The 24544-nt window shown below is 45.0% G+C and overlaps 2 protein-coding genes across 5 annotated transcripts in view; one reads left to right on the top strand and one right to left on the bottom strand.

Annotated features, from left to right (window-relative positions):
* Positions 1 to 15248, top strand: part of SHC3 (SHC adaptor protein 3) — a 154953-nt gene extending 139705 nt beyond the window's left edge. For 3 of the 4 annotated variants that reach the window (XM_039852137.1, XM_039852136.1, XM_039852133.1), the window contains exon 12: positions 7537 to 15248. In XM_039852137.1, the coding sequence (XP_039708071.1) occupies positions 7537 to 7665 (129 nt within the window). In that variant the 3' untranslated portion in view covers positions 7666 to 15248. The remainder of the gene's footprint in view (positions 1 to 7536) is intronic. The other variant, XM_039852134.1, reaches the window with a different exon arrangement.
* Positions 15119 to 24544, bottom strand: part of S1PR3 (sphingosine-1-phosphate receptor 3) — a 12982-nt gene continuing 3556 nt past the window's right edge. Inside the window, exon 3 of the mRNA XM_039852138.1 lies at positions 15119 to 19560. Within this exon, the coding sequence (XP_039708072.1) occupies positions 18296 to 19417 (1122 nt within the window). The 5' untranslated portion in view covers positions 19418 to 19560 and the 3' untranslated portion in view covers positions 15119 to 18295. The remainder of the gene's footprint in view (positions 19561 to 24544) is intronic.

The raw sequence follows: 24544 nt of genomic DNA, 5'->3' as shown, positions 1-24544 counted from the left end.
AGACACTTTAATGATAAGCCCTATTAAGCTAGCCTCTGAATTTATTCCTGGCTCCTGACCCTGTGGCTGCTCAGTTCTCATGCTGTAGATCAGAGTAGGCATCTGAGTCCCTGGGCTGAATGCTCTTCTTTGCAGTTTGCACCACATTAAGAAAGCCAATGCCTGCCCTCCCCACTACAGAGAGTGGACAAACTCTCTCCAAGCTATCATTTGCCTGGGAAAACCCTCCAGGCCTCAGACAACCATGACCAGGACATGAAGCATGCTATGAGTAGATGGAGCATTCCCCATTGTATAGCCCATGCCTGGGTGTGCAGTGGGGCAGGAGAGACCCATAGCATCTTCTTCCAGGCTTCTGGAACTTTGGGAAGAAGGTCAAGGTGCTTGAGCAGAGCCTGAAGCTTTGAGTTCTTGGCTGGCTTTGGCTGGCTCTGGCCAGGGACAAAGATTCTGCAAGATCATAGCTCGGCCATCTGCAGGTACATGGAGCAGGGGTGGAGGTCCCAGATAAGCAGATTGCTGGGTGACCTCTTGATCTCCATCATTGGCTTTGTGCCTTTCAGTACAAATTTGTTCAATAGAAATTACTGTGCCAGTTCAGTCACTATCATCTTTGGCCTTGGGCAAATCATGTGACCCCATTGCCTTGTCATCAAGTGAGAAGGATGGTCTCCTAGTACAGCTTCTCACAGCCCCTGGAGCAAGGCAGGGCCCCTGGTGTGTTCTGGACTTTCCTCTTTCCACCTCGTTCCTGGGCTATACATTTTGGAGCTTTAGTTACAGGACCATTCCATGTTTAGGGAGGGCAACACCAGACAATCCTGAAGGAATCCTCCAGCTCCCATTTCAAATTCCCCACTGCTGTGTTCTGCTGGCCACAAGAGGGCGTCGGAGGCACACACTTCCACCCTGCCAGGGGATGGCCATGCCTCACCTGTGAGGGCCTAAGGCAAGTGAGCATCTAGTCTCCACTGGGCCTCGGGGCCCAGTCAGGCCTTCGGGAGAGCCACTGCTCATGTCGCCCTGTGCTTCATTTCGCAATTCTTTGTGTTCATGAATTGTTAGAAAGGTATCACGTTAGCTTGGCAGGATGACTGTTCTCCCTGGGTCAGTGTCCTGGGCCAGGGCCTCTCACTCCATGAGTGCATTTGGAGTGGCTTTCGGTCACTGAGGACACTGCTGGGGCCGACAGCTTTGGAGACATATTGAGTGCAGTGGTCCCAGCCTTCCTACTTTTCTGAAGAGCGACTTACGCTGAAGGCCTCACAGAGGCCTGGGAGAAGTTTTCCTGGGCCGAGAGTGCTGCATTTGGAGATACTACATTCTAACCAGCTGCAGAGTTCCTAAAATGTCATCTTGGAGGCAGATTTGTTGTTTGTTGCAATTTCTGAACGATTTGAACAAAAAGTTACAAACTCGCCCCTACTGAACATTAGTTCCAGAAGGGCTGGTCCAGCTGCCCCATGTCTGGGAGAGAATTGAAGCTCACATGTAAGGTGACTGTGCGTGATTTAACCAGGCCTACAGCTCAGCTTCCTTTCCTCTACCCCTCTAGATAACCAGCCCCCTGCACTACCCTAAACCTCACCACATACTCGCGATGCTCTTGTGCCCCACTTTGTTCTTCCACCTTTGGGCACTCCAAGTGCTCACCAAGGTAGAGAGCCCAGACTGCAAAGCAAAACCCAGGTACCTGGTGTCCTGTCTGACAGATGTCCATACTTCGATGGCAGAAAGTCCAGAATCGATGTGTGTGGGGGTGGGGGGGAGGCGGGGGCAGGAGTGGAGTGCGGGAAGCTCAGGCTTCTCTTGGTTTCTTCTGTGCTCTCCAAGCCCCAACCCTGCACCGTCTGCTCCAAAAACTGACATCCTGAGGTTGAACTACCACCTTCCACCCCTACCCTCTACCTCCCCCTTGTGGACACTGGGGGTGATGCCTGCTGACCACACAACCTATGGAGCCTAGAGTGCATTTCAGTCCCTGCCTGAGGAAGAGATATACTTTTCATTAAGCTGCTGTATGGGACATTGAAGGTCTCTGCCTTAAAAAGGTAACACATGTTTAGCAATAATTGTTTACAAAAATCAAACCGGAATAGAAATTCTTTACTATAAATAATTTCGGAGACCCCAAATTGGCCTTATTTAAAATTAGGAGATGTTGCCTTCTATACTTCATGAAACTTTTACCCTGTCTCACCAGCTACTCTTCCTAAAAGCCTCATCTGACCCAATGCTATCAATTTGAATATTTAGTCTATTAATTTTTAAAAGTAGACTTTATTTTTTAGAGAAGTTTTCTATTCAGAGCAAAATTAAGAGGAAGATAGAGATTTCCCACATACCCCCTGCCTCCACTGATGCACAGCCTCCCTCATTATCCACACCCCCACCAGAGAGTACATTTGTTACAACTGATGAACTTATGCACTGACATGTCATCATCATCACCCAGAGTCCATAGTTTACCTCAGAATCATTCTTGGCGTTGTACATTCCATGGGTTTAGAAAAATGTATGACATACAGCCACCGTTATTGTATTCTACAAAATAGTTTCACTGCCCTAAAAATCATCCTCTCTGCTCTGCCTGTACATTCCCCTTACCTTTGAAACCACTGATCTTTTTACTGTCTCCATGGTTTTGCTTTTTCCAGAATGTCATATGGTTAGAATCATGTAATATGTAGACTTTTCACGTTGGTTTCTTTCTCTTAGTAATGTGCATTTAAGGTACTTCCTTGATTTTCATGGCTTCATAGCTCATTTCTTCTTAGCACTGAATAATATTCCATTGTCTGGATGTACCACAGTTTACTTACCATTCGTCTACTGAAGGACATCTTCTTTGCTTCCAAGTTTTGGCGATGATGATTGAAGCTACTATAAACATCCATGTGCATGTTTCTATGTGGATGTAAGTTTTCAACTACTTTGAGTAAAATAGCAAGGAGCATGATTGCTACATCATATGATAGGAGTAGGTTTAGTTTTGCAAAAAATCATCAAACTGTCTTCCAAAGTGGCTGTACCATTTTGAATTCCCACTGGCAATGAATGAGAGTTCCCATTGCTCCACATCTTCACCAGCATTTGTTGTTCTCAGTGTTATGGAGTTTGGCCATTCTAGTAGGTATGTAGTGGTACGTCATTGCTTTAATTTGCATTTCCCATAATGACATATCATGTGGAGCATCTTTTCATATGCTTATTTGCCCTCACTATATCTTCTTGGCTGAGTTGTCTGTTAAGGTTTTGACCCATTTTTAAAATCCAGTTGTTTGTTTTCTTCTTGTTGGTTCTAAGAGTTCATTGTCTATTTTGGATAACAATCCTTTATCAGATGTGTCTTTTGCAGATGTTTTCTCCCAGTCTGTAGCTTGTCGTTTCATTCTCTTGACAGTGTCATTTGTAGAGCAGAAGTTTTTAATTTTAATAAAGTCCAGTCTATTAATTATTTATTTTATGGATTGTGTACTTGATGTCATATCTAAAAAGTCATCACTAAACCTATAGTCATCTAGATTTTTTCCTATGTTATCTTGTAGGAGTTTTATAGCTTTATGTTTTACAGTTAGGTCTATCATCCATTTTGAGTTAATTTTTATGAAGAGCATAAGGTCTGTGTCTAGATTCATTTTTTTGCATGTTACGTCCAGTTGTTCTAGCACCAAGAAAAGTCAATCTTTTCTCCATTGTGTTGTCTTTGCTCCTTTGTCAAAGGTCAGTTGACTATATTTGTGAGGGTCTATTTCTGGGATCTATATTTTGTTCCATTAATCTATTTGCCTATTACTTTGCCAGTACCACATTGTCTTGATTACTGTGGCTTTATTAAGTCTTGAAGGCAGATAGTGCCCCAACTTTGTTCTTCTCCTTCAATATTAAATTGCCTAAGCTTGGTCTTTAACTCTCCATATAAACTTCAGAATTATTTTGTCAATATACACAAAATAACTTGCAAGGATTTTGATTGGGATTACATTGAATCTCTAGATCAAATTTGGAAGAACTGACATCTTGATAATATTGAGTCTTCCTATTCATGAACATAGGACATCTCTCTACTTATTTATTTTTTTTGATTTTTTTAATCAAAATTTTGTAATTTTCCTTATGTAATTGTGCACATATTTAGTTAGATTTATACCTAAGTATTTCACTTTCTGGGTGCTAATATAAAGGTTATTTTATTTTTAATTTCAAATTCTACTTGTTCATTGTTTATATATCAGAAAGCAATTGACTTTTGTATATTAACCTTGTATCCTGCAACCTCACTACAATCACTTATTAGTTCTAGGAGATTTTTTTTTGTTTTGCTAATTCTTTTGGGTTTTCCTCATAGACAATTATATCATCTGTGAACAAAGACAGTTTTATTTCTTCCTTCTCAATTAGCCTACCTTTTATTTCTTTTTCTTGTCTTATCACATTAGGTAAGACTTTCACTATGATGCTGAAAATAAGTAATGAGATGGGACATCCTTGCCTTGTTTCTGATCGCAGTGAGAAAGCATCAAGTTTCTCATCAAGTAGGATGTTCATGGTAGGATTTTTGTAGTTATCCTTCATCAAGTGGAGGAATTTCCCCTCTATTTCTAGTTTACTAAAAGTTTTTATAATGAATTAGTATTGAATTTTATCAAATGCTTTTTTTTCCTGTATCTATTGATATGATCATGTAACTTTTTGTCTTTAGCCTATTGATGTGATGCACTACATTAATTGATTTTCAAATGTTGAACCAGCCTCACATACTTGGGATAAACCCTATTTGGTCATGTGTAATTCTTTCTATGTCTTGTTGGGTTCAATTTGCTAATATTTTGTTGAGGATTTTTGCATCTATGTTCACAAAGGTATTGGCCTATAGTTTTCTTTTCCTTTATTGTCTATTTCTGCTTTTGATATTAGAGTAATGATGGCCTCACAGAATGAGTTAGGAAGTATTCCTTCTGCTTCTATCTTCTAAGTGGAATTGTAGAGATGCAGTACAATTTTTTCTTTAAATGTAGAATTCACCAGTGAAACCATCTGTGTCTGCCGTTTTCTGTGTTAGAAGATTATTACTTATTGATTCGATTTCTTTAATTGGTATGGGCTTATTCAGATTGTCTATTTCTTCTTTTAAGAGCTTTGGCAAATTGTGTCTTTCAAGGAACTAGTCCATTTTATCTAAGTTATCAAACTTGTAGCATAGAGTTGTTTATAATTTTTCTTTATTATTCTTTTAATATCCATGAGATCTATAGCAAGACCCTTTTATTTTCATTTCTGATATTAGTAATTTGTATTCTTTCTTTTTTTCTTAGTTTGCCCGGTTAAAGTCTCATTGAATTTTATTGATCTCTTCAAAGAACAGGATTGAGAGATCATCGATTTTTCTCTGTCGATTTCCCATTTCACTTTCATTGATTTCTGCTCTAATTTTTATTATTTCTCTCATTCCACTTACTTTGGACTTAATTTGCTCTTCATTTTCTAGTTTCTTAGGGTGGAAGCTTAGGTTATTGATTTAATATCTTTCTTCTTTCCCTATATATGCATATTTTAGTCTAGTCTCCCATAGCCTGAAGATGAAGATTTCATCTTCATGTTTATTTCCTCTTTGCTATGCAGCCTCACACAGTTGTTTGGGGGTAACATTCCATGTGTCATAGCTGTAGCAGAATCCTTTTAGGTGTCTGGAGAAGTTTGTTCTAGGTGTGTCTGGGCTGCTGAGTGTTTTAAATTAGCCACTGGTATTTCTAGCATATGGCAGGTGGGTCCATACAGATAGCTCTGTGGGTTGCAAGTTCTCTGGGCAGAAGCCAGACCCAAGTTTTAACAAATATTTATGGAAATGAACTGAACTGACCTATTTCTTTAGGCAGTAAATTTATATGACTTATCTCTTCTGCGTGACTTCATTTATGTGTCTGTTTATGTTGGCCAGTCTATATACTCCCAAAACACTGACCAGTAATCCTCGGCTTGGGTAGCATGTTAGAATCAAGGAACAAGCATAAAATACAGTGGTGCCTGGGCCTCATCATGAGCTCCTGATGAAGTTGGTCTGGGTGTGGGGTTACTAAAGTGATTCTGACATGAGTCCAGGTTGAGACCACTGTCCCAGACACTTCCTTGTCCACCTCTATTGTCCTAGATTTAAATGAGTGTTAATCATTAAGAAGTGGGAATAAGGAGTCAATGTCAAGGCAATATGCTAACAATACTAGTCTCCAGCTCAGCTCCTTGGTGCCCCTGGCTTTCAAGGAAGTAGATTGCCCACATCACCCAGGGGCCTCTTTCTAGGCTGGGAATTCTAAAGAGCTCCAGGAAGAATAAGCAGCCTCAATGGAAAGATGCTGACAAATCCTACAAAAAGATTTCTACCTGAATGTGTCCATCAGATTACATCATCACTGAGGCTTAACGCCCAAGAGTCAGGGGACCCTGTGACCTGGGAGACCTCTTCCCCACTGGTACTTACAGAGATGGGTGGGGAGGGAGCCTTGCCTTAGAATTGGATCCCAGGAGAGGAAAACATCCTAATTTCAAAATTTGAGCTGTTGCTTTTGGCCACTAATTGATAGAGACCAGAACAGATTGCCAGGCAGGAGTTTCTGATATGCACACCTAGAGTTTAGATTTGGAGTGGAAGTGAGATCTGGGGCTGAAGGCCCAGAGATAGATGTCCCATTGATGGGATGATGGAGGGAGAGAGACAAGAGTGGCTACATTAAGGAAGGGAGTGGGGGTGAGATTAAGAATTTGGGGAAAGAAGAATATTAGCACAAGTGAATAGGAGAATAGATCTGCCCTTGCAGTCCCTGAGGGAGGATTGGGGGATAGCTGGTTGCCCCAAAGGAAGGATGGGTTTTCAACAATAAGGTTGGAGAGATCGAGGTACCCAGGCATCCTGGACCCATTGTGAAGGCCATCTAAGGGCCTGCAGGGTGAATGGGTATAGCCAGGTGCTTGCTTCCTGCCCCATCTCTCACTCCATCTCAGAGGAGCAGGACCTAGAGGGCTGTGTCCAGAGAACACTTGAAGATTGCTCCTGGCCAGGTGTCATACTGCCTTTTTCAAATGTGGTCTTCACAGGAAGTGTGTCGTCTCATTTTTGGGGTGGAGGTGGCCTCTAGGGACAGTCAGTGCAAAGGCCTGCAGGTGAGAAGGCCATGAGAGCCTGCAGATCCCAGTGGGTGGTGCATAATGGCTAGACAGGAGTTTCTGGGATAGAGCCTATGAGGGCAGGAGGGAGCAGGAGAGAAGGCTGGCAGGAGGCAGGGGAGCTCATCATAGTTCCTGGTTGCTGAAGGTGGGGATACTGTGGCTCAGTCCTGGAGGGGTCGACAGATGAGCAGACTGAATTGACTGGCCAGTGACAGTGACCAGGGACACTGGAGACACCATCTCTGAAAGTGTAGGGAGGCTCCAGATCCTCAGGAAGTGCCTCTCCAGTTCAAGTAGTCTGGCTGACACTAAACAGAGCGTGTTCTTATTTTCTGCCTGTGGGTCATACTAATTTTCCCTCTGTTTCCCTCACAGATCCGGACAAAGGACAGGATCTTTGACAGCATCAGCCACCTCATCAACCACCATCTGGAGAATAGCTTACCCATCGTCTCCGCTGGAAGTGAGCTCTGCCTCCAGCAGCCGGTAGAGAGGAACCTGTGACCAGCCAGCTGCCCTTTCTTGACAGTGCACCTGTCATCAAGAGGACTCGGTTCTTCCCAGTAGATGGGTATTGGGCTACGGGAATTCGGGCAGCTGCCCGCAGGCTCAGAGCCTTGTTCCAAAGCCCCAGGAGGAAGGCTTCTGTAAAGTGCAGGTTTCACAAACTTGTTCTGATTTCTCATGTGCATAGTAAAGGTGTACATACCTATACATCCTGTACAAATAATCTCTTTATATTTCTATTTTTTAAGACTAAGAAAGATGTAAGACTGATGTTCTGTGCTGTATGTTTTTAATGAAAAAAGTTCGACTGTAGTTGTCTGGGCAAAAATCTAATTCAACTGACCCATTCCACTGGGAAAGTCCACCTGTAAGGCTTTACCCGCAGTTTACCTAATAAGCACAATATGGAGAGCAGAGGCAAGCAGTAGTATCAGTAGTGAGACTGTAATAGAATCAGGTAAGATGCTACCCAAAGAGGCCTACCTCTGCACGTAAAGCACTCTGATGTGCTGGTTCTGATGACTGTCCCTCCTTTTCTGAGATGCTTCCTGGGCTGTTGGCATTACACCTGTGTGCATGGGGTGTTGAGCATCGGAAGGATTCTGCAGTTTCACTAAGGAGCAGGCATCCCTCCAGCTGTTTTGCATCATGCTGAGCATAGGAATGCTGTCTGCCTTGACCCTGGTTGTCCAGGGGTTCTTGGGGATTCATTTTAGTGCCAAATATGGCACCAAATGAGCCTCCCTAATGAATATCTTGACTGGCAAGTGCTTGCCTTGTTTTTTTCTGTACGTTGACAAAATGAGCAAGTGTGGAGGGGTAATTAGGGCAAAGTCTTGGTTTGCATGTCTTTCTGGCCGACCAGTTGATTTCAGACTGACAGATTTTAGCTGTCAGTAAAGTTGCCTCCTCTCTTATATTCAGGAGAGAAGAAAAAGCATCTGTATGAGTTGTGCTGAAGACAGTAAGAACATGTATGCTCAGAGTTCTGTCCTGGAGACATTGGCATCAGTCCTTCCCCCTGAGTTGAACTTTGCCTACAGTTTTGAGAATCAATATGAGTTTCTGCTTCTGGGGCAATTAGTGGGTAAAGTGACTGGTTGTCTCTCCTACAAGTTTCCCAATTGCTCCATGAAAAGTGTGTGTGCCCCATGTAATGCTGAGTGTTGGCTCCTTTTTTCAAGATAAAACACTGTGATTCCTGCTAGGTCATTTGGTGTTGGGAAGTTGACAGTGTTTGTGACTTTTAAAATTTATGTGAGTTGAGATTACTTTGTGGTTTAACAGATGTTGTCTTTTAAAAGATTGAAAGATTCATTTGTGTGTTGGCACCTTCTCACCAGTGCTGCAATACTGGCTTCTTTCCCAGTGATATCCTATAGCATACGCACCCCTGTGATCAGTGCAACAGAAAGATGCTCCACACACACTTGGAGTTGGATAGTAATAACTCTGATGTTTCAGGAATGAGGATTTAAAGATAGATTTTTAAAATTCTAATGAGTGCTAATTCTGCAACGTTCTAATGCTGAGTGTGAGAACACCATTTCTACTTTTGGCGGAGTGGCCAGGATGGGGGAGTGGGATAGAGCTGACGGGCGAAGAAGGATCGGGGCAGGTCCACGACTTCGTATATAGCCTTCTTTGGAGTTTTTGCTCTTTGAGAGGATCCAGTGAATCCAAGGTGACAGTGGCTTCAATCTTCTAGAATGTTCTGCAGTGGTTTGGAACTAATCTGGACCATCCTGCTGCTTCCTGGAATGGTTCTGGTTTTAGGGGCAGCGTGGATACCTTGCTCTAAGTTATCTAGAAGCAATGGAGTTGAATGGGGTTCAGGGAAGCAGCTGGCTCCACCTCCTGCCCTGCAGACTTCGCAGTGGCTGTGAGAACTGCCCCAACTCATCTCCTGGAGGCCTGCAGCCCCACAGACACACAGAAACATCTGACTTCTCTGTGTGTGGGTGTACATACATATAAAAACAGATAAAATGGCTTTTCCTTCCACAGTCTTACATGCCCCACTTGTAAGGCCAAAATTCCAATGTGAAGGGGCAAGAGCAGGCAGAAAAAGAGAGTTAAGAGCTGTGAGCACCTGAATATTTGACCTGCCCTATTTTTCCTCTTGGGAACATAAGAAATGGTGACCTGCAGTTTGAGTAGCAATCTGCTTTGAAGTCAGTATTTATCTTAATGGTGATAAGTGATATAGATCATGATTTTTTGCATAAGAATCAGTTTAGAAAATTACAAGTGTTGGGAGGATAAAATTTTGTTTCCATATTAATTCAAAAAATTCATTCTTTAAGCTCAGATTATAAGATTGTTTACAGTGGAAAAGAGCCACTGGGAAAAATTGGCACTTTGTAGCTATTGGAGCAGATTCGAGACAGCAGATGGCAGTGGTTTTCTTATCTTTGTTCCCTCCATTTGTGAATCATATGAGAGCAAACATGAGTCATCTCATCTCTTCCTTCAAGCTCCAAGTGAGGAGCATCACTGTGAGCCTCAATCATAGACAGGGAAACTGAGGCTCCGGAGGCCACGCAGTTGGCAGGCAGGAGAGCTGCTCCACTCACCCTGTGTTTCTCGAGCTCTGCTGAGCTTTAAGGTCAGGATTTGGAGGCAGAAGTGACGGGGCCTCCTCTCTGGCCAGATTGGGGCCTTCCTCCCACAGTTTCTCCAACTGTGTCTCTGCCTGGGCAGGGCTGGGCTCTTGAAGTGAAGAGGCTGGCAGAGCAGCACTAGGCCGAGTGCTCCAAGGCCTCCGACTGCCGGGGGATGTATGCTGCGCCCCTACAAAGCCACCTGGGCCCACGGAATGCTCCAGGGTTGCTGCCCCTCTCACGGGTCCCTGTCTGCTCGACCCAGGCTGTGAGTGCAGAGCGGGTCTAGCAATCCTAAAATGGCCCTGTTGAGTGGCACTGGAGGCCCCTATCTACCGTCCATTCTACTTGCACCATCCTGTTTGAATTAGCTATGTTTCAAATGACATTCTGGTCCTGCTGAGAGCCTGTGGAGCCTCTTATGAGGCCGTTCAACCCTATTTTAAGTCAGTTTTGAAGCTTGACTACCAAGGAGACCCTGAACGGCTCAGTGAACAGCCTGATAAACAGGCATCAGGACAACAACTCCCGGTCTATATCCTGTGCTTAAGCTACCACTTCTGGCCTTTTTTTATTTGAGAGGCCAAAGGACCAGTCCTCATGTTTCATTTGAGCAATGATTCTGTTTAAGGTTGTCTCAGCTGTTGGGGTAATTGGACAAAGACGCAATTACAGTATATATGGTGTCCTGAGGGTCTCCTGGTGGAGAAGAACACTACTGATAATTTCTAATGGGGACAGAAAATGACATGCTATGTGAGAAGGAAAAGGCCTGTGGAAGGAAGGGCATGCCTGGGGGAAGGAAAGAGGACAGAACGACACTTTGTGTGGTCCCCAAAAGGACCCCTGGGCTCAGGGACACTGCCAACACATGTCTCCTAACTCCATGGCTTTCCGGGGCTCCTAAAGAAGCCCATACTCCTGAAGTGGAGTTTTCTCTTCAGGTAGATTCGGATGCCTGGATGGCTCCTTTATATAAGTAAGGCTTTAAAACTAATGTTCCTATCCTTATTTCCCTGAATCAGTCACCATATGAGGGCCAGTCACACGTTTCCTTGGATCATAGGCTCCCTGGGCAGTGTCAGCAGTGGTGGACACCTCTGTCCAGCCTCTGCTCTGGCACACACAAAGCCATGTGGCCTGGTGCTAGTTGCTGGATTTCTCTGAGCTGTGGCTCACCACCTGCGCCACAGGGGTGTGCAGTCCGCACTGTGTGGTCTGTGCGGGTGGTGAATATGTGTAAGCATGAAGGACAATTGTTTCCTTAGATGCTTCACACAAAACTGCATCATTTCTATCTCATTGGCCAAGTGTGTACAGATGCCACACCTGCCTTCCTGTGAATGGTGACCACCTGACTGGAAATAGGAAGAATTGTGGACAGACTGCAAATAAGTAACTATGGGATGCAGACAAATCTTGGCCTTGGGTTTCAGAATTATACTCTGGTTCTGTAGTGAAACTTCTGAAATTGGTCCTGAGAAAGAGAAGTTGAAAAACTACTTTACTGGAACGTGTTGCAAACCTGGTACTGTTGCTGCTCCACAGAGGACAATGAGCAAGAGAGAGTCAAGGGATAATGCAGCTGGAGGAAACTGTTTTTCAGTGAGGAAACTGGAGCCAGGTGACTTGCCAGAGGGTGGTCAGTGGCCGAATGTAGGACAGAGAGTAGGACTTAGTACGGTCCTTTAGGACTTGTGCCTAAAGCTCTCCTCAATGGAAATAGCAAGTAGTTCTTCTCTCCTTAACTTTGCACTTAATCATCCTTTCCTCAAAATGCATAAAAGCGTGAATCACTCACACGGATGATGAGCAAGTGTTTCTATCCCTTCGTATAGTCTGGGGTCCTTCAGAAGCAGACACTGAGAGAGGATCTGCGTGTATGTGGGGCAGGAAAGGAAGCTGATGAGGCGAATATGATCAGGCAAGTCACCAGGATTTGGATAACTAATCTCACTGGGGACTGCGGGAGGTAGGGCTGAACACACGTCAGAGCTGACCCACCGGGGCAGGAGCTGGGCATTTACCCACCCAACCCAGCAGCGAAGGCTGTCCAGGCCAGTGCTGTACACACTTATGCATACTTCCCAAGCTGGGGAGTCTTTGGGCAGAGAGGACTAAGCAGGCTTGGGCTAAGCAGGCTTAGGGGAGAAGGCAGGCATCAGAGCCGTGGGGGCCCTCCCCAGAGTTCCTGACTAGAGAAGTCTGGATGGGCCCGAGAATTTGTATTTCTGATAAATTGCGAGTGATGCTGGTGGGCAGTCTAGACTTTGAGAACCACTATCAAGTGTGAGTCGCCAGCCCTCACACTGATGACTCCCTCTTCTATGATTATATTTTCATACCAGTTCGTGCCATAGACCCCAGGCCCATGCTGTGAGTTTAAAAGTGAGGATTAACAAACATTTATAACTTCATGTAATCATTGCTGGAAGATAAAATGCCATCCGCCAGCTACAATTTATTTATAATGGAGTTTATACATATTTATAAGTTTGCAAGCAACATAATGCAGTTTTAAAACTGGCACATTTTATAGCAGCCAGAAAAATTGCAACTTTATACCAGGACTTGTGAATGTCAGTCTCATATGTGTGTGTGTGTGTGTGTGTGTGTGTGTGTATACATACATACATACATACATACATACACACACATACATACATACATGTACCTACACTGATTACAACAGACGTGCATCTCTGTCTGTATGTGTGTAAACACACATACCTGTACCTGCATTGATTACAATGGATGTGTGTCTCACCGTATGTGTGCACATGAAGTATGGCTGTGTGATTTGTACCTCGGGACTCCTCCCTGGGTTTTGATATTTTAACTAACAATGACAACTAGAAGGTTAGGCAAATGTTAAAAGTTTGAAGACTGATGTGTCCTGACATCCACAGACAACTGGAGAACCATGGGGGTCCACTTTGGGAAATGATAGAAAGACGCGAGGGATGAGGCTAGCAAGGGAAGATGAGGAAAGGAGAGGATGGTAGAGCGGAGGAGGATAAAGTAAAAAGAGGGGGGGCATACTAATCAAGTCCGGACCTACATCCTGTGTTCATCCAGCAGTGTGTGGTATGTGTGTGGGAGGCCAGCAAGGATGAGAAGAGTCCAGTGTGGCAGAGGCTGTCCCCATCACAGTGTGCCCAGGGTCGAGATGGGGATAGGGGAAGGGTGTGAGCATTGTCCTCTCTGGTGCAGCTGCAAACACGGTACTGCTTGTTAGTGTTTCTCACCAGCCTTCTCTTGGCCTCATCTCTATATTAGTCACATTCGGCAGGCACTGTGCTGGGTCCCTGGAATAGAGACGTGAATGAGGGTTCTTCCTGCCTGTGGGTGTAATCCAGTGGGAAGCAAACACACACGGCATTGGTGTGACAAGCTCCACAGTGTTGTGGCTAAGTTCGGCAAGACTGTGGAGGCTGAGGCTCCTGAGTGGGTCTGAGGAATCTGAAGGCTTTGCAAACTGGAGGGCAGATGGGACGAGTGTGCTAGTGCAGGCAGACAAGGCAGAAGGCCTAGGAGGAGGCAGGACACCCTCTGCGGGCAAAATGGATGGTGTTAGCGGGGAGGCTGGAGGTGGCAGTGAGGCTGCTCTTGTCACTTCTCTTTCCTGCGTTCACAGGTGTGTCTGAATAAATGAATCCCTTAGGCTCCAAACACACTGGGCTCCCTCCAGGGGGCTGGAAGAGCCAGTCTCGTGTGGGAAATGAAATCTCAAAGTTTAAGTTTCCGTCTTGTTGTATGCTGCAGGTAGGAAAATTTGCACATGAGAGTGCACGCCATGGTCCTGAGATTTGAGGTAATTCATTCATGCTCACCTGGGACATTTCATCACGACCAGATTTTCTAACCACCAATTCGAGGGACAATTAACAAAGCAGAAATCAATGGGCAAATCCATCCTTAAACACAATTACCTTGTAACAACTATGTGTTGATTGCAAATGGAATGTTCGCTGTTCACTTGACCTTTGAATATAACTTGTTCTGGAATAAATACTATAAAATTAAGTGCGTGAATGTTCTTTGTATTCAGATTTAAACAAGAATTAAATATTTGATCTTTAAATCTAAGGATTAGGAGAAACCTCTGTATAAGTTTAATGTGTAATAATAGAATATCACTTTTTTAAAAAGCATTTGGGTGACAAATTATACACATTGATAAATATTATTTGAAAATTTTGTGTTTGGTTTTTCATTAACTTTTGTGAAACAAAAAAGAATTATTGTAAAGGTCTCTATATGGGTTTATTGCCAATTCACCACTTTCTACTTTGATATTGAAACGGAATGGGCCTTTGGACATCTCTGAGGAGTGGAAATACAAAGCTGATTTCAAAGTTTTCTAATCTCTGCTTTATGAAAAATGGTAACACCTTAGTTATTTGGCCAACATTTGGGAGGTTTGACAATACAGTGGGTGAAGGGGATTGGCTTAAATTTCCTCACCTTCAGTGAATCCACTTCATTCCTTTAGGAAATGATGTGGTTTCTAGTTGAGAGCCTTTGATGACACACCTGGCATGTCCTTGTGCTTCTGGGATAGCCAAGCGGAGGGGCATCCCCAGCTGTCATCACTCTGGCCCAGGAAGGAGGTTATCACCATGCAGGCAATGCTGCACTTCTTATCATTGGTTATCGGAAACTGTGCCTTCATTTTCAGAATAGTGGTATGCGCATTTCTGATTATGTAGCAAACTCTTTGATATTTCACTTAGATACTAAAACATTTGGGTGTTGAGGTTTTGCACTCATAAACACAATTTAAAAGCATGGACTTGGTAATTTAATTAGAAGTTTTCTATAAAATACACCTTGTTACAGTTCTGTGAAAAGCTCTTTACCAGCGCAGAATCACCATGGCTCAAAGGTTGAGATAACAGCTGTTTTCTAAATTGTCCATTGTTTAAATGACTGTCAGTATAAGTCTGTGGGCAATAAAGAATATTGTGAAAAGTCTTTCATTTGGATTGTGGATATTGTTTTGACTCAAAAGAGAGGAGGGGAGGTTGAAACCTTTCCAGAGAAAGCGGATAGTCTGTCATTCTCCAGGAGACTTCTTAAAGCACAGTCACAGCAAAGCCCTGCCTGTCAGCCGAGGGTGTAAATGTAAATGGCTGCTGGGCAGAAGCATTCCTGAGGGGACTTCTGTTAACCTCTACCAAGTGGGCCTTGGGCAGAATCACAGGAGGCAGAAGGTTTGGTCCTTGGTTGTGCTGGGGAGATTTCTTCATGACTGTCACCACCAGATTAGTCATGCCAAATGCCAGCCTCTTTCTCTGTAGGGCACAGAATGGGGACACGGACACACACACACACACACACACACACACACACACCACCACACCAAAACCTACCATTTATAAAGGAGAAAGCTGGGGAAAGGGCCAGTTCTGGCCTCTTCTCTCCTGTTACAAATGGAACAAAACCAAGCATTGCATTTCCTCTAGCCCTACCTTGACTGCCAGGGCTCTCAATCGTCACCCTGTCAAAAGGCAGTCTGTTGACCATCCTCAAAACAATCCAACTCACTGACATTGCTGAAATAGCCCCAATCCACCAGGCTTCACCAAACACCACATATGCCAGTGGGGAAGTATAGGTGGAAAGATTACCGGGGTTCCAAGAGTGGTTTAATTCCTATAGAGACACTAGTACCAGGTGAGGGGCTGGCTGCCATCTTGTATCCGACAAGGTGTGGCCTGGAGATGCACGACCCCCACATGGACTTCCAACAATGGTTTTTACAAAGGCTTTTGGTTTTATTTTTTAACAAACATATATGGGACATAGTAAAGGTTTCTAACTGAATGAGATCTAAAGCACAGCTTTTCTGTGGCTTTGAAACACTCAACTTCTAAATGATCTCCAGCTAGCTAGTTAGGAATATACACATTGGTATTAATGTTGATTATTTTTTGCACATATCAGATAACACAATTTTTTTTTGGAGTATTTTTCATTCAGATTGTTTGAACGTTTGGTGTTATCTCACAGGGACATTGTGGTTATGGTACAAAGTGTTATTAATATTAGTGCCAGAGATCTAGGGCCCCCAGAGCAACAGAGAACTATGATATAAAGTTCTAAAGCCATGTCACTACCTACGTGAAGTACAATACCCAACATTTTGGCCCTCTGGTGCATTTTTTTTCTTAACCCAGTACCTTAATGCTTACCATCCCTAGAAATACCCTGGGTTTTCTCACGCTACTTGATAAAAGAACAAGCTTCTTTTCAGGAGTGTAAAGAAGGCAAAGAAAAATGCCACTGATGAACATCTTACAAACAGGATTTATCTCATCAGTAAAAAAGACGAGGAATCTTTGGTCAGTACATGGAGATCCCCCTGGATACACGGAACTATTCCTCAATAAGAAGAACTTTCATCAGGTAAACAAGAGTTAATTTCTCTTCAAATACGTTAACGTGCTAAGACTGCTCTTTTAGTCTTTACAGGCAACATTATCACTGAGCCTAAAAACTTCAAGGGTGTCATATATGAGGTTTTCCCAAGTAAGAATCCTTTTGAAGGTTGTTTTGTTTCTGTTTTTACAAAGAACTCAACACATCCACTGTGTGCTTATGGGAGCTCTACAGACGTGTGTGTTTCTTTTTATCAGTTTGTATTCATGTAGAACCCTTGGGGAAGACAATGCACAAAAATGCCTCTGGCGTAATCCCATTATAAGGTAAACAGAGTGATACAGCGTCGACCTATGTTGAAAAGTAAGATTACACACACTTTACGTTTCTTTGAAGAATGAACAAACCACCACATCATATTTCACTCCTGACAATTAAACTGATCTAATAGTGACTGTCAGGTTCAGCTTTCCAGAAGCCGTGAGATTGCTGACGGTTCCCCGCTCCTCAGCTGTGGCAACAGAGGGGTTACTGACTGGGTGCTTTCCTGATACAGAATGGAACTCAATATAGGATCAAAGTGGTCTTGGAAACCTCTCCCAATTCAATGGAAATTTTCTGCTAACTGACAGCTACTTCTGGCAACTTTGGAAAGGTGAAATGAGCTGGAGGTTTGTCCCTGCTTCTTCCAAGCGAGCTCATTTCTTAGTTGGTCTGGGGCACAGGCTCCTGGAAGACCTTGGCTGACTTTTTTTGTGACCTGTGGAAACCCCAGAATAATCATGTAATTTGGCTAATTTTGAGTGTGCTTAAAATTATGCAGGGACACATGACAGAAAAGAAGGGGGGTGGGGCTCCTTGGGGGACCTATGCCTACAGAACTTGGTCATTCTTGTGAGGACTTTTCAGACACTGACCTACTCCCAGGCATGTCTCAGGGCTGTTTGGGGTCAGACCCACACATCTGGGACCAGCCTTAGACAAGGTATTTTTGAGAATTTTAGCATTCAAAACCTGCTCAACTCAAGACTTCACATCAGTCTGAGGAGACTGGAACTGGCATGTCTACCTAGTTCCCATCCATATTCTTATAGTTTGTGGTTCAGTCAAAACATACTTGATTACTGCTAACATAACTGTGCCACATACTGCAGCTTATGCACATGCCAATGGCAGACATCTGAAATACAAGTGCAATGTAGCATAGAAATGACAGAATACACAAGCATCCATTCTTGGCACAGTCAGTACAGTGTGGTTACCCAAACATCATCCCGATGTCCTGGGAAACACACTGTACATTGTGTGGCCCATGGCCTCCCCTCTCCAGGAACACCAGAGAGCAGCTGTAGGATTCTGGGGAAGGCAACGATGACATCAGCAGCTTGGTACATTTGGAAAGCTCTGGAGCCTGAAACAATAAGGCACACTGTCTACACTGATATGGGTTGGCAAGTCCTTGGGTCCCAGCCTTAACAGATGGCTACATTGGGCAGGCTGTTGGCAAAATAGATTTCCCGAGTCTCAGCTCTGGCAGAGCTCCATGATGAGATAAGCAATAAATAAGCACATGGCCTCTTGCCTGGGTGCCACTTCTGCCACAGAGATGTAGGGATCCCATGCTCCTTGAGGCCAGGCCCTCACTTGCAGAGGATCCCGTTCTGCAAAGCTTTGTTTTTGTCAGTTATGCAAGGTGAGGTGACTGTTTGGGGGATGTCTTCCTTGCTCTTTGGGGAGGGGCTGCTGTTGTTGCTACCACTGGATTTGCTTCTGCTTGGATCAAGAGCGGGCTGGTTGGGCGAGGAACGGGTGCCTTGTGCCCTGTCCAGGCAGTTGCAGGCCAGCCGGAAGAAGGCCCGCCGCATCTCCTTGCTGGCCAGAGTGTAGATGACGGGGTTCATGGCGGAGTTGAGCACCGCCAACACAATGAACCATTGGGCCTTGAACAGGACAGCGCACTCCTTTGCTTTGCAGGCAACATCCACGAGGAAGAGGATGAAGAGCGGGGACCAGCAGGCAATGAACACGCTCACCACGATCACGACGGTCCGCAGAAGGGCCATGGATCGCTCCGAGTTTTGGGGGCTGGCCACCCTGCGGCTGCTGGACTTTACCAGGCAGTAGATGCGCGTGTATAGGATCACAATGGCCACCAGAATGGCCATGAAGATGCTAATGCAGAATGCGATGTACTTTTTGGAATAGAGGGGTAAGATGGTAGAGCAGTCGGGCAGGTTGTGCAGGCAGTTCCAGCCCAGAATGGGTAAGGCGCCCAGAGAGAATGCTATGAGCCAGCACATCCCAATCAGAAGGAAGACACGGTGCTTCTTGTTGGCGTCATATGGTCTCATTTTGATCATGGTCAAGTGCCGCTCAATGGCGATGGCCAGTAAGCTACAGGTAGATGCCCCAAGGGCCACAAACATGCTGCCTTCCCGCAGGAACCAGACTGTTGGAGACAGGCTCAGTGTCTTCTTGCCTGACATCAGAATGTTGACCTTATAGGCAACACCAGCCAGCAGGTCACAGAGAGCCAGGTTGCCAATGAAAAAGTACATGCGGTTGTGAAATTTATTGTTTTTCCAGATAGCAATCAGAACCATCAGGTTCTCTAGGACAATAAAGCTGCAGATGACCAAGAACAGCACAGTGGTGAGGTTGCTGCCCTCGCGGCCCGCCAGCTTGCCCACGTAGTTGTAATGTTCGTGCAGAGTCTCATTCCCAGGGAAGGGTCTGAGGTGAGGTGTGAGGACTCTGGCCATCACTTGGAATTCACGGACGGTCAGCTCCAAATCCACCAGGGGGCGCCCTGGGAACGTCCATTTCCAGGAAAAATAAAGACTGGCTCAGGCTTCAGCAGTGATGATCCCTGCCAGATACCAGTTTGAGTGTGAAGAATGGGCTCCTGCAAAAAGATAAAGGAGGTTGTGATAAGGTCATACCACCTAAGAGCGAAGGTGGCAGCAAAGCTGGAGAAATGCACAAAAAATGCTGAAGTACTTGGACAACTGGTCTTTATAGCCTCAGAGAGAGCCTCTCAACACAGTCCAAGACCCAAAGTGCTTGAGGACCTGGGGGCAATTTGGTGTCTGCAGGTACTGTGGAGGGAAGTTCGGCTCAGGGGCATCACCATCATTGGTCATTCATTCCTGACGTGCAGAACCAAATAAAACTACCATCTGCTACTCTCAAGGCACTTACTGTTAATTCTCATCTTTGGCATGGGAGCTGGTAAACCATTATTTTCAGTTACCAAGAGCAACTGAGGATCATCTCAAGTCAAAAAAAAAAAATAGGATGGACTCTGGAAGGTGCCCACCTGGTTTCTGAAAGCTCTCTAGTGAGTTCTGGAATGACATCATGGGATGAACCCATACTTCCCGGACGGCCTCCCCTGCAACCAGGGCCAAGCACAGAAACCAGATCCAGATGGCCAATAGGTCTGCCAAGCAGAGAGCTGGGAGAGGAAGGAATACAAACCTGTAAAGGTGGAATCAACTTCCATCGAAGTTAAAGTAAGAGAAAGCAAGGACTTGAAGTTTGGCATAAAATCTCAGAGGCCTGGATATCAGCTGTAACTGTCAAAGCATCCAAAACCAAATCAGTGTCTGCGAGTTGAAAGAAACAACCAACCTGAGAGCACCAGTGAGACAGTGAAGGTGGTGAACCCAGGAGCCAGGCCTGGACAGCCCTCCATTTTAACCTTTCCCCTACCAGACCCTGGACACTCCCCACTCTGTCTGTGGCCTCCTGTGATGTCCACAGTGAAACAAGCCCAATTATCAAGGTAAAAGGGCTTTTGGTAGACTGACTTTATATTTAAATTATTTGAGTATTTAAATATCAAATAATTAAGATCAAATGAGGTTAATTTAAAACAGTCCATTGTGTATATCCAGTGAAGTTTTGTTTTGGTACTTTTTAATGTTTAAGTCACAACCCTAAATTTGGATTAGAGGCAAATCGACCACTCTCCAATGACATGGGGCTATGCATTTTGGGGTGTGATGGGATCTGAAGGCCTCCTCCACCCACCGAGCTCATTCCCAGGTACGAATCAAGGCCCAGACAGGCTTTAGTCCCTGGAAGGACCAGGGGTCAGGTTGGACAGCTGCTCTGTGGGGGGAGAAGCCCCTGGCCAGGGTTCCCCCAACCCGCACGAAACCCTCCAGGCAACTAACTGCTTTCCTCCCTCCCCCATCCCTCCCCACACTAGTCCCGTTATTAGTCTGGGGGACTGGAGTCCTCCGAGATTGGGCAGAGGTGGCCCAATTGCTTCTTTGCGGAGACTTCTTCCAGTGTCCAAGAGCTTCAATATGCCACTTGTTCTGGAAACCCCGTAGGCCCCAGCATTTCAGTTGACACCTGTGTTCTACCTGGAACTGCTCCTGACCTTTCTTCCCTGGCTCTTCTGTGATAGCTGTCTGAGGTTATGAAGGACTTGGGGGTCAGCCTGAATGCTACAGGTGGCAGAAACCTCTTCTAACTTCAAAAGGGAACAGTAAGCAAGTTCTGAGGCCAGGCTAACAATGAAAGACTGGAGTGGGCACCTACCGAGGTCTCCCCCATCGCCGATCAGCCCTGGGCTGCCTTCCCTGATCATGGCCCATCCAAGCCCAGGGTCACCTTGCTGCCTTGGGCAGAGGGCAAGGCTGCCCCCAACCCCTAGCCCCAGCACCTCCACATACATTCGGACTGAGGCCCAGCAAGGAAAATGGGCTTTGTCTGCTGGTTTTCTCAGAGGAGACAGGGATGGATCACCCAGACGGGCATCTTTCCAACCAGCTACTTTTGCCCTTCCCCCATTTTTACTTAAATCTTGTCAGTCCTTCAAGCCTTGAGTCAAATTTTACCTCCTCTGTGACACTTTCTAGAATCAGCCCAGCCCTTGGTGACTTTTCTCAGAGGCCACATGCCATTTTTTTAAAGCAAATTGCAAGCTGTGTTTTTAAGAGTAAAAATAATAACAGCAGCTGACACCACCGGAGCCCTTTGCCTGAAGTGATTTATCTAATCCTCACACTGACTTCATGAAGTTTACAGTGCCTCTCGCAGCACCTCGTACATTAACAGGTGTCCCACAACTGTGTGTGTTCTTTATCGCTGCTTCTCTATCTATTCTTTATCTGTGAGCGGTGGATGGGGAGCCCACACCCCACGTGGTCAGACACCATGCTCAGGAGAACTTGGTCCCCCGTTATCTCCCCATTACTTCCCACCTCAGGGCACAACCACTGAGCAAGCACTCAGCACTCCCCATGCGGAAGGTGCCCTTGTTCACGGAAAAGGCCCAGCACAGGGCAAAGAAGAGAAACAGGTGCAGCTTCACCGAGAGTCATCCAGAAGCAGTGTCCTGAGGGCTGCTCTTCCCCCACAGCTGGCCAGAGGGCCCTCCATGCACCCCCCACACTAGGCCACCTGCTGCTATGTCCAGGCTGCCCCTCTGTCTACTACACCACTGTGTCTGATTTGCCTCAAAATGTCTCTTGGACATCTCCTGCATCAGGAGTTTCTGTACCAGGAACTGACGACGGGTACGTTCTTAACATGATGCGATATGACAACCAGGGTAGTCTGAATGGTAGTAATAAACGAGTGATGTGAATTGCATGTGAATTTGCACCACAAGGAAGAAGGGGCTTCAGGAATCTGCATCGGGAAGGTTTTTGAGACCACGGTAAATCCAAAGCTTGTCTCCTATGCCTCAGTTTCCCCATGATAACTCCATGCTATTTTATGTGCCTCATGGCTTCTCCTGGACATCCGAGACCCCTTTGATTATGCCATGAAGCCTAGCTGGAAAGGATATGAGTCCCTTTAAACCTACTGGATCCGGACTTCTCCTGGAGTAAAGATCAGAGGGCAAGCAGACCAAGGGCGCCACAGACTGACATCTTTTTCTTTGTCCCCTGCACACATAGTTTTGATAAAATTGAGCAGAGTGAAAAAAAACAAGCAAACAAAAACTAATAACTAGCTATAAAATAACCACAATAAAAACAGTATAGAAGAGACCCATCAAAACTGTGAATCCTGAGGATGAACATCTTTTCTCATTAATGCTTGATTTATCATTTCCTTTAATTAAATATTCATTACTCAAGGAGCATATTTTTTCAGAACATTTTTTTTGTTTTTGTTGTTAAATGTGAGTCTCCACATTTTGTGTAGCTGGAAGATATCCAGTTCTCTTTGAAAACTAAAAGCGTATTTTCTTCGGATTATCGACATTAGAAATTAGAATCATCCCAAGAGTCAAGTGCTGGCTAAAGGCCAGAGTGATTCTGGATGCATCTGAACATTACTGTGCGTGGTCAAAAGCATCTCTGGGGAGGCCAGCTGTCTCAACCCACAGGGACGCATCCCAACCCGACACTCAAGAGGCCAGCCCCTCAAGTCCCCTTGTACCCTTTCTAGTCACTGCCCACTCCCAAATGGGACCACTGTCTGGGCTTCTTCTCCTTGGGTGGAGCCTGTTTCTGACCTTCACATGAATGGAACCCTGCAGTATACAGTTGTGCCTGCATCTTCCAATGTGATGCTCTTGCTGTCACGTATGCAGATGCCCTTCTTGTTGCTTCCATCAAGTGGACAGTGCATCATTCATTGTTGTTTGTGGATGTGGGGAGGTTTCCCTATGTTCTTAACCTAAGTGGTGTGCTAGGCATAGATGTAGATATCCTTGTTTGAGCACATGCCTATATGACTGTGGCATCACTGATTTCATAGCGTGTTGTGTTGGTGTCTAGGTTGGGCTCCGATTTGGATGGTATCTGCGGAGGCTTACAGGGTTCGGTCAGCAACCTGTAAATTAGTGTTTGTGCAGAGTGGGAGCTCTCACCCATAGGGTGAGATTTACACATTATAAATGCTCACATTTTATTTTAAAAGATTAGTGTCTGGGGCTGGTAGTGACACTGTCCAAGTTTGGTCACCACTTAAATTCCACCTGAACACTTAAAGCCCAATGCTGAGAAATGTGTGCCAGCTAGTCTTGTACATCCTCAGAAAGCTGGGCATATTATAGTAGATCCACGGGCACTCAAGATAGAGACAATCCTGCTCATTGGTTCTGACAGAGCTACACGCTTGCGTGGGCCTGGCTTATGTTCATCGGCAAAGCCTGGCCCCCGCAGAACCCTCCCCTTCCTGCATCTTGTGTGAAGGAAATACACTGCCCACGCCTTAGATTCACTCAACAGAGACTGTTACCCAAAGGTTCTCACTTTATCCTCATAAGCTGGGATCTGTGAGTCCATTTCAAGGTGTTTCAACACCAGTGCTTTTTCTTTTTTACAGAGATGGAATAAAACACCTTCTAGAAGGTAGTTCCAAAGTGTGTCACCCCAGCTTAGAAGGCACATCCACAGGGAGGGTGGGGGGAGGAATGGACTGCAGATGGGTTCCAGATGTGCTTCCTACATCAGCGATTCACTTTCTCTGCACATGTCAATTTGAAAAATAAACAAACTATGAAAAGGAAAATAAAAAAAGAAAGGAAAATATTTCCACAAAGTCTAAGTTCTCGTTCTCTCTCTCTCTCTCTCTCTCTAATGGCAAAAAAGAAAAGCACAGTAAGATAGTGAGAAATTTTTCCTGGTTGAACACAGGATGTAGTATTTTTAAAAGGCATCGTCTCCCAGGGAAATCAATTAGTTCATCCTCCAAACTGAATTAAAACACCAAGCATTTGCCAAAAAGCAAAATTTCTTGGAAAGCAGTATTTTTTCTTTCATTTAAAAGAATTTAGAAAGGAAATAATGAGTTTGCCATTTCATGGCCCCAGCAAAATTCCTTTGCTAATGAGTATTTTCCCTCACTTTGGATTTCTTAGGTGACCCCTTTCTGCTTTCAGAGGCAGTTCACAGCAAGAGGCTTCACACGCACAC

Source organism: Pteropus medius, unplaced genomic scaffold (genome assembly GCF_902729225.1).
Source record: "Pteropus medius unplaced genomic scaffold, Ma_sr-lr_union100, whole genome shotgun sequence".
Taxonomy (NCBI): Eukaryota; Metazoa; Chordata; class Mammalia; order Chiroptera; family Pteropodidae; genus Pteropus; species Pteropus medius.
This window is presented reverse-complemented; position numbering and strand designations above follow the sequence as displayed.